Here is a 10822-nt window from a genome sequence, read left to right as displayed (position 1 = left end):
AAATGTTTTATAACACTTTTTACACTATCAACGCGTTTTTTTTATGGCACATTGCACGTCTCAGTTGCTAGCAACATTTTTGGGAATAGTGGTCTACCCCGTGGTGCTGCAGACTTGGTACTGCAGAAGCTGCTGGTCGCATAAATACGTTGATGTTTTCGTCACTTAAATCGTGACGAGCGATGCAGCGAAAAAATCAAGCTAATCTATCTTGTTTATATTGGTTAGCAAGTGCAGGTGCCGCGAATTTGCAACAGCAAGATCCTATGTATGCGTGGATAAAACCCACCACCATTTTTTGCCACGTACAGCATTGCTATATAGGTAAAAAGATTGATCAGCCTGATCAACCCCGCCCATACCACACTGTAAAACCTTCGCACTAATAAAATGTGGTTAACTTGGTAAAAGCAGTAATCAAAATCGGCTCGGTTTTTCTTTTCGTATCCTTTACTGCTGAGTTTCATATTTTAACAATTCTTAAATTTCTCAAGACGACCTTGTATATTAGTCGTAGTTGGATCACTTTTACACCAACGGGGTTGCTCAAGATTACGGTTCCTCTACGTCTCTTAGCAAAAGGTTGATAATTGCTACTCTCTCAATTTTCATTGCTTCTATTAATAAGCAGGCAGATTAGCAGTGCTTCGTATATTGCTACACCTCCTTCGTCGATTAGCACACCTGGTTCTAGAGGCAGCGCAACTAAATATCGTCTCCGAACTCTTTTTCTTCAATAATTACAACTGCGATTGCTTCTTGAAGACCCTTATATTCATTGCGACCGCTAAATATCCTAAGAGTTATTATGAACTTTGTATGGACATGCGTATAAAAACATAAAAATTGACCTCTGATGTGCCCATTGGTCCCAATTGGGGACAGCATCGTAAAAGTTGAATTTGTCCTATTACGACTCTTCTTTTCTAATCAAATGTAATTATATTACATAGAATACTAAGTACTTAAATATGTTTTGTACAAAAACAAATGTATTTAGAATAAAAAGTTAAAAATAAAAATACTTACATTTTGCCTTCACAGATTTCGTGAAACAGCTTTACAAAAGGCACGAAATGAACGATTGTAAAACATTTTTAATTGGTTATCTTTACAATTCTAGACATAAACTGCATAAAAATAAAAATATAAAAAAAACAAGGGTACTATTGTAGGTGTACCTATTTGGGCACGGCGGGTCTATATGGGTTAACATTGAAATATGGTAAATAATAAAACGAAAATTCCTTATATACATATTTATTTACTAAACCTTACAAATAAATCGTAAAAATGATATAATACTGTTAAAAAATGGGTATGTATACACACAGGAGGTAGTAATGACATCACTACAATTGTAATTTCAAAAATATATACAAATATGGACATACAACAGTAAAATTCAGGCAGTATTAAATAAGTTTTAAAATATTTAAGGAATGTAACATATAAAAACTACATTCCGAGACAAAACTTAGTCTGACAAATTTGAAATTACTTTGAAAGGACTTAGGACTATTCGGACTTAGCTCTGAATACAATAATTTATACATGATAAAATGACCAATACAAAACTATAGAATAAGAAGAACACGGATCAAGTGTTTTTAAGACACTGTCTTAATAATTTTCAAATTTCTCATTTTGTCGTATAAGCCAATCCTCACAGATTATACATTAACTTCATATTTTTCCACAATAACAATCTTTGGACAACAATAAACAAATAAAACAATAAACAAGTATATAACTAAACCAAATGATGTGTTGTCAAGTGACGGCACTACGTGTTGATACCATCAGCAAAGGTCGCACGTACACATTAACAAAGTATTAGAGTATAAACGAGTACGAGCAAGTGACGTCACTAAGTGGTAGTCGGGTGTTAGACGATGGTGCAACAGGAGCGATGGCAGCGGCGCGTCTCCGGCGGCGACTCGGGGACGCTTTGCCCTCGCTTCTCTACGGACATCGTGCGGATCAGCGCGAGGAAGGCCTAGAAACGTTGAGTTACGTGAAATATTAAAAATATGGTCATCAGTTTATATCAAATGATCTTAGGCGAGTTGCTAGCATATTAACACTTAATGTTTATTATTTTCACAAATATATTATTTGAAATATCTTCTATTAAAAAGAACTCGTTTAATTAATTATAATAATTGAGATACAAAAAAAAACAAATACAAACCATTTTTGATAAATTCGTGGGCTCATGATGAAGAGAGATGTTATTATTATGCTTATTTTCTAAAGTTCCATTACTGATAGAACTTTAATTTTTAATAATTGTCAGTTAAATGTATCTATAGAGAAGATTATAATAAAAAAACTAGATTTTTTTGCAAATCAGTATAATTTTTGCGTGTTCATCCATTATAAATGTTCTGTTGCATTTAGTACACGTACATACACATACCTATAGCCTATAGGACACCTAACGATGTGTTACATTCATAGTTCCATCAATGAAAATATCTTAATATTTCTGCGATACATTATTACATTCACTCGAATATAAATAATTTAGCATTTTACCATTTCTTCATATTATAAGTTTCATATTGTAAGTTTAGAATTATAAATAATAATAATAATTCAAGGGTATTTTTTGATTAAAAAAATGATTATAAATATATGTATGTATATTTAACAAAATAATCTTCTGTATCAATTTAATATCAACCAAATAATCTGAGTGCCGTTAAAAGAAAATTTTAATTTCTTTTTTGTCAATTTAAATGCTAAATCCAATATAGACATTGCAATTATATCAAATGAGCGTGAAATGCACCTTTATTCACATACTTATAAATTTCGTTTTTAATTGAAATGAATGGTTTAGTGTCCAATTATGTCCAAATATTTGCTAGACATTAGTTATTTATTTATACATATACTTTATTGCACAAAATTACAAAAAAAACAATGTACAAAAGGCGGGCTTAACGCTAACCTTGTCATGTGGGATAATAAGTATGCAGGTGTGCAGAAGTAAAATATACATACATGTACATCCAATAAATATATAAATACATATACATATAATATATAATTATAATAAAATATTATGGATATTCTAAATAACATAAATAAATGAAATACATGAAAATATAAACCATATAATAATATAGCGTATTACGTACGCGCATTACGTTATATGCAAGAATATAAAGGCAAATAGTTAAACATGAATATATTTGTTTCGTTTCGTTTCGTAGGTATGATATACCTATCAATCATTATTCTATACAATAAACAAATATAAAAATCCTGTCGGTAACTTTTATTTTAATAATAATTTTAGTCAAGTAACAACATTATATCTGTATCATGAATTACTTTATAAAATGTTACTTGTTTACTCACATATTAAAGTATAACGACGTAATCGATAGTGCATAAATTTGAACCAGCATACTCTTAAATAAGTCTGGTTATGTAATTTCAATTCAATACACTACAATTATTGTTACATATAACATAATGTTTTTTCTTTGATTTTGAAATAAGCTACAGTTCGCGAGGCCTGCATTAGTTGTGAGTGATTACTCACAAAAACTCAGATTAAGGCTCGGCGACTGTTCTATTTTTAAGGAGATTTATTATATTATAATAAATTATGCTTATGCCGTAATATCGATAAAATGAGGCCTTTTGTGCCTCAAGCAAGTTACAGGCCAATATTCAAGTAAAAATATAAATTACAGGTTGAGATAAAAATTGTAAAATTTCGTTTGAAGAAAAAAAAAAAGATAATGTCAAAAATATGATAATTGTAACAAATTACTTTGATGTTTGCAAGCGAATATAAGAGCTTCTTAGTACAAAATATTGTGCACACTGTATTTATAAATAAAATACATTTTTTTATAGTCAAGTTAATCAATCGGACTGGTAAGACCAACAAGTATTCTAAGAGATCAATTATTGTTGGTACCAAATGTTAATTATTTTATTTATTTATATAAAAATTGCCGATTTGTTACTTAAGTAGCAATAAAATATATATTATTATTTTAATTATTTTGACATAATGTAATTTAAGAATTAATCAGGTGAAACAAAAACTATTCAACATAGACAAGCTGTTTGACACAAATGCGTTTAAGCCATCCCATTGCATAGTGAGCGGTGCACACATTTAATAGACAATATTTTTTTACAATCATTCACTTGTATTACAAAGCTTTTTAACATACAAAATATAAATTAATATCATTATAATGATGAAATTTTGTATAAAAATTTGAACGAAAGATGCAAATCTACACTTAATGAATTCAAGAATGTTTAGTTCAAATTCTTATGAGAAATTCCCATATAATATTTATAATTCTAAGTGTACATTACAAATTATAATAAAATTTATATCGTAATATAGACAAATGCAGACACTTGAGACAACACAAACAGCACTTAAATCTAAAAAATAAATAAACGAAATTATTCGAATCTAAATACAGTACGGTCGACGAGTCGTAGCCACTCTAAAGTTAAGGTTTCTGAAATTATGCGCATTGTTGACTCAAGGAGTATACGATCAAAAATTAGAAAAACCACGATCCGTCGAGCGTACTGTACATAAGTGTACTTTAAAGGAAAACTACTCCACACTATGAGCATTGCCTTATTAGAAAAATATAAATACATTCCATTACATATTATAATATAAACATCGATATTTTGGAAACACTCAAAATTCCATCAACTCCAATACTTTCATCATTTAAAAAATTATATAAAAAATCGATATTAAAAATACAAAAATCGCACGGAATTATTAAATCGCTCGAATGCAGTAATAGTAATGTGTAGTAAAAACTATTCTATACATAATATATAGATATAGAACATCACTAAATAGACAATAAACATGCAAGCAATCCTTTAAATACATGTCGTCGATCGAGTGGTGTCACTGGGGGTCACTAGGGTCACTAGGAAGTCGCCGAGGACACCACTCGACCGATCACCAGCACCAGTGTGGGCGAATATACATTAACATAGCCTTGCGTAGGTGTGGACGACACTAGCGCGCACTCAACGAGTCACTGCACTACGCGGGGCCCCTTGGCCTGGGGAGTGTGGCCTGGGGTGCCCGGAGGCCTGGGGTCCAGGGGCCTACAAGATAGAGCATTTGATTTTCCTGCGCGTCTTCCGCTTAACGTCGCCGTTGGTGGCGCGGCTGTCGTCGCACTTGCGCGAGCGGATCTCCCTCATCAGGTCATAGAACACCTTGAGAACAACATTGGGATCAGCCACCGACACACAAACAGGCACACAGCGCGCAACCCTCACCCACTATCACACAATTGACACATAATATATCAGGCGTACATTGCCTAGCGAGTTAAAATTTCAATTTACTGAGTTACTGACTGATTGACTTACGTCTATGGTTTGGATTGTATTTAAAAAAAATATCAATGAGAACTTTCAATTAAGTTTCAAAGTTCTTTTGATAGTTAATTTGTTAATAAATAATTATTAATTTATTAACGATTCATTTATCAACGATTCATGTGATGTCCAGAAGCGACTTATTTATTGTTAAATTAGCTTATACTTAAGAATATTAGTATTTTTAAATGAAATGATGATTATGATATAATGTTTCAGTAAATATTATCACAAAAATTACCAACACAATACCCCATCACCACACAGTTAAAAAATTCTAACACTATTAACTTTAGATTTGGATAGACTTATAACGACAGAGATCGCTGACTAAATTTCTTTAGACAACCTGAAGACAGCTGTTGTGATTTCCTAAAAACCTATTCTATATCAGCCTGGTAATGCAAAAATGGCCAAATTCTAAATTATTATTTTTATTACATATTTTAAATTTAATTTTGTATTAGAATTTTAGCCCATTTATCCATTGATAAGTTAGATTCGAACCTACAGTAGAAATTCGATTAACCGGACTAATTGTTGTCGTTAGTTATTCGGACAATCGAAAATCCGGATAATCGAATGTATAAAGAAAAGCTAGTTTTGTGTATGTGTACCATTGAACTGTTATATATGTATTAAAAGGAACAAGTACATATCAACGAAAATCACCGTTTGTTAAGAAAATATTAACATTTTCCAACATACGATACATATTCATATAAATTGCGTACATTTACATAAATATGAATTTTCTTAGATTTCTCTGTAATAAGTTGTGTAAAATAATTGTCGCAGTTCATAGTCCGGATAATCGCGAATCCGTATAACTGAGGGCCAGATAATCGAGTTTCTACTTTATATACCTAGCATAGCGCTGCCTGGCTGCATTAAATCATACCAAAGCCATCAAAAGCAGCCAAGCAGAGCTGTGCACAAGCATACTAGTGTGGGTACTGTAAACTCAAACTAACTTCATTACTATGAAAATTTAAGATAATTATAATTTAGATAAAACGAAATGTTTGCGTGAAATGTAAGTTATTAAGAAGTAGTTTTTTTAAATTAATTGTATAGTTTATAACATGGTTCTGACGCAATTAGAAATAAAATGTTTCATTTCGTCTACAAGCCAGTAACATCAGCTAGTTAACCCACCAATACCTTATCAACGTTATCCCTGGTCTTGGCCGAGGTCTCCACGTAGGGCACCTGCCAGTGTGCGGCGCGCTCGCGGCACGCGTCGAGCGGCACGCGGCGTTTATCGCCAAGGTCCGATTTGTTACCGACAAGGAGAAACGGTATGTTCTCGTCGTTTTTCACTCGGAGTATTTGTTCTCTGAAAAAAAATATGAATTATATTTATTGTGTATCCCGCATATAGGAGGAAACCTGGCCTTAAGAGACTTCATTCCCCACTTTCAACGATAATATTATATATTCTATTCCTCCGAGTACCCATAGCCGTCACGTCTGTTCCCCTGCACCAAAAAGTACGAGTACTCGTATATTCATATGTATATTCTTTACACAAAAAAATCTTTAAGTAATATTTGAGAAGACAAGCACCGCGTTAACGCCAGTCGAGGCGCAAAAGCACAAGCTTGCGACTGAGACGTGAGATGGTGGGACACTAGAGGAAATGAAATATGTAATCCTGCAAAAATCCTTGAATGTCTATATCCTCCTAAATGTCTATATATTGTTTATTATGTATTTTTTTAGTGCAATAAAGAATATTATTATATAATATTTTTTCGCCGCATTCACTTATGTAAATTCCAATCTTTTATATTAAATTAAATACGTAATTATATCAAACACTTATGTTGAAAATAAAACACCAAACAAATTACCTAAATTCCTGCGTAGCGTCAAAACTCTCCGGCTCAGTAATGGAGAATACGCAGAGAAAACCTTCCCCGGAGCGGAAGTAGTTGTCCCTGATGGCGGCGTAGTCTTCTTGGCCGGCCGTGTCCAGGATGTCTATTTGCACTTCCTCGCCGTCTAATACTACCTGTAATGTAAAAACAAAATAATATAAGATCAGATTATGTGTAATATTGCGTATGACAGGGGAATTTTTGTATAACGTTTACGTCGTCAGTTGTTTTGTTCCGATATGTAATGAATGAGATTTTTCTGGTTTTCAAGGCAAAAATAATTTCATGACCCAGCTATTGCAAGATACAACCATTGCGGTCATTCAGACAAAACTTACAATCCTTTAAATCTAGCTATAGCTAAATATAGCTATATAAAAGCTTACAAATGCTATAAAAAATATAATCACATTTACATCACAATCACATTTTTATAACCGGGAGGAGCGGCATCTCGGCCTCGCAACCTCGCAGCCTCGCGGGTAGTAAAAACAAACAATGTATCTATTTAGTATTTAACGAAATAGCTACAAACACAAAAATAATATAGAACCTGTAAATTGTATGTTTGCAATGTTGTTACCTTTTTCCTATAACTATCAGCCTTGGTGGGCTCGTAGTCCTCGACGAACTCGTCGTACATGAACTGCAGCGTGAGCGCGGACTTGCCGACGCCGCCGGACCCCACCATGATCACCTTGTGCAGCGTGGGCTGCGCCGCTGGCTTCTTAGACATTTTGGGACCCAATAGTCGGGTGCACTGGAAAATATATTAAATATTTTTATTATTTAGAATTGTTGCGATTTTGATTTGATTCGGAAATATTTTCTTTCTAATGTTAAAATAGGACACCATATAACCATTAAAAAATAGTTACTTATTTAGTTTTGCCTGCAAAAAATATATATATACAAGAGCTTATGTGAGTTGGGAACAAAATCAACCATTAATAAAATTATTTTCACTTTCCTGCTCTCATACACTACTACTCAACGTTGGACACTAACAGCTTCACTCGTCCTGTGCAGTTACATTATATATATATCTTCATCGAGCTTTAACAAATTACAACAAAAATGTTGAAGTTGTATCATTAAAGCTTGTCCGTTGTCTGTAATTTAAAATCAAGAACAAAAGGGCTGCGGCTCGTGCGGCTACTTTACGTAGAGATGGGGAGAGGATCACCATTGGGTGACTAAATCAACCATAATTAAAGCGTCTCCTATGTCGGGGATGTGACAAACATTGAAATAGATAGTGTAATTTACGTAAGATCTACAAGAAAACAAAAAGACAAAACCAGACTTGGCTTCCATTAGCCCAGAAAGTGCCTGTAACGATATGTTCAAAGGCGGTCAAGTTAATAGGATGAGAACCGTGTGAACGGAGTGATTTTAAAGACATTATCATCCTTTTGTTAAAGATAAAGATAGATTAAAGATAATTTTTAAATTATTATCTAATAGATATTACAAATATTTGGACAATTTACTAACTGATAAACATATTTATATGTAGGTAGGTACATTAAAAACCAGTAGGTATTCGTCGCAAAGTCAAAGTCAAAGTCAAAGTCAAAATATCTTTATTCCATAAAAATGCTTAACATTCACTTGGACATGTCATAAAAGATAAAAAAATGCAAAACAAAATAACCAAAAAAAATGTGCAATTTTGACTTGAAAAAAGCCCGTTCAAATGGTTGAGCTCATGAGAAGATACAGGCAAAGAAACTCATGGCCACTCTTTTTAAATGCCAACATTTGTTATAAATCACAATTAACAATTTTAACTTAGAAATAGAGCAACTCATTTCCAAACATCTTTATCGCGAACATAATCTTTACATCTTTATCGCGAACATAATAAGCTTTTTGGCAGAGCCTGTGCTTTTCCACTTTTTTAAATTTGTTCAGAGATAAATTAACCACGTCGTTTGGAAGTTTGTTATAAAAGTGTATACTTTGACCTACGAATGAGTGAGACACTTTATGGAGCCTAGAGAAGGGCACAGCAAGCTTATTTCTATTTCTTAAATTATATTGATGGAGGTCACTGTTTTTATTAAATTTATTAATATTCTTATGCACATATACTAAGTTGTCGTAAATATATTGGGAGTGTAGTGTGAGGATGTTAAAGTCTTTGAATTTATTCCTTAGTGACTCCCGTGGACCCATTTTATAGACTGCTCGGACAGCCCGTTTTTGGAGCACAAAAATGGTATCTATGTCAGCGGCACTACCCCAAAGTAATAGGCCGTAAGACATAATGCTATGAAAATAGCTGAAGTATACTAAACGCGCGGTGTCAACATCGGTCAGTTGACGAATCTTACGGACAGCATACGCTGCCGAACTAAGTCTACCAGATAAAGTTTCTATATGCGGACCCCATTGTAACTTAGCATCTAATGTTATACCTAAGAAAACAGTTTCATTAACTACTTTAAGTTCCTTATTGTTCATCAAAACCCTGGTTTCTACTTGTTGAACATTCTTAGTAAAGAACCTGATACATTTAGTTTTACTACTATTTAAAAGCAAGTTATTGGCACTAAACCAGTGTAATATCCTAGAAAGAGCATTGTTTACATCGTCAATTTCCAATTGCCGTCTATTAACCTTAAAAACTAAAGATGTATCATCTGCAAACAACACCATTTCACAGATATCTCTCATAAGGTGAGGTAAGTCATTAATGTACAAAAGGAACAAAAACGGACCCAGAATAGAGCCTTGTGGCACCCCCAATGCTACAGGTGACCCGTGTGATAGTTTCCCGTTGACATTTACCTTTTGAATCCTATCACTTAAATAAGAAGTGAGAAGATCCAAAGCAATGCCTCTTATACCATAGTGGTGTAGCTTCCTGATAAGAGTTTTATGCTGCACACAATCAAATGCTTTGGACAAGTCACAAAACACCCCAAAGGCATCACGTGACTCCTCCCAAGCCGCGAATACACTCTCTAATAATTTGACCCCAGCATCAGATGTTGACCTTCCACAAGTGAAACCAAATTGACCTGTGTGCAGTAATTTATTTTTATTAAAATAAGTAAGAAGCTGACTGAGCATCAGCTTTTCAAAAATTTTACTAAACGTAGGTAGTACTGAAATCGGTCTGAAGTTTGTGGGGTCTTGCGTACTACCTGATTTAAACAATGGAGTTATTTTACTATATTTCATCAAATCAGGAAACACTCCACAATCAATACATCTATTAAAAATTGTAACTAAATCAGGAATCAAAATATCAATTAAAGAATTTATGATATTAACTGAGACACCCCACAAGTCGGCTGTCTTTTTCATACTAATTGATTTGAAAGCTACACTAATGTCTGAATAATTTACATGACGGAAAACGAAACCATTATAAAATTCGGGAACATTGTCTTTAATTAACGATTCTGCAATAGTGGTGGAAGAACCTAAATCGTTTGTTAGACTGACTGGGAAAGTAGAGAAAAACTTTTCAAATGCAATGGCCACTTCCAAATCGGAATCAACAATGTGACCGTCAATAC

At 33.4% G+C, this 10822-nt stretch overlaps 1 protein-coding gene across 3 annotated transcripts in view; it reads right to left on the bottom strand.

Annotated features, from left to right (window-relative positions):
- Positions 1-1244: 1244 nt before the first annotated feature.
- Positions 1245-10822, bottom strand: part of Rala (Ras-like protein A) — a 19864-nt gene continuing 10286 nt past the window's right edge. For 2 of the 3 annotated variants that reach the window (XM_085194973.1, XM_085194971.1), the window contains exons 2-5: positions 7873-8049; positions 7263-7423; positions 6571-6745; positions 1900-5241 (exon numbers count right to left, since the gene is read on the bottom strand). In XM_085194973.1, the coding sequence (XP_085051099.1) occupies positions 5128-5241; positions 6571-6745; positions 7263-7423; positions 7873-8025 (603 nt within the window). In that variant the 5' untranslated portion in view covers positions 8026-8049 and the 3' untranslated portion in view covers positions 1900-5127. Of the gene's footprint in view, positions 5242-6570; positions 6746-7262; positions 7424-7872; positions 8050-10822 lie in introns of all 3 variants that reach the window. The other variant, XM_085194972.1, reaches the window with a different exon arrangement.

This window comes from Heliconius melpomene, chromosome 12 (genome assembly GCF_056956725.1).
Source record: "Heliconius melpomene rosina isolate 202511_hmr_F chromosome 12, ASM5695672v1, whole genome shotgun sequence".
Classification (NCBI taxonomy): Eukaryota; Metazoa; Arthropoda; class Insecta; order Lepidoptera; family Nymphalidae; genus Heliconius; species Heliconius melpomene.
This window is presented reverse-complemented; position numbering and strand designations above follow the sequence as displayed.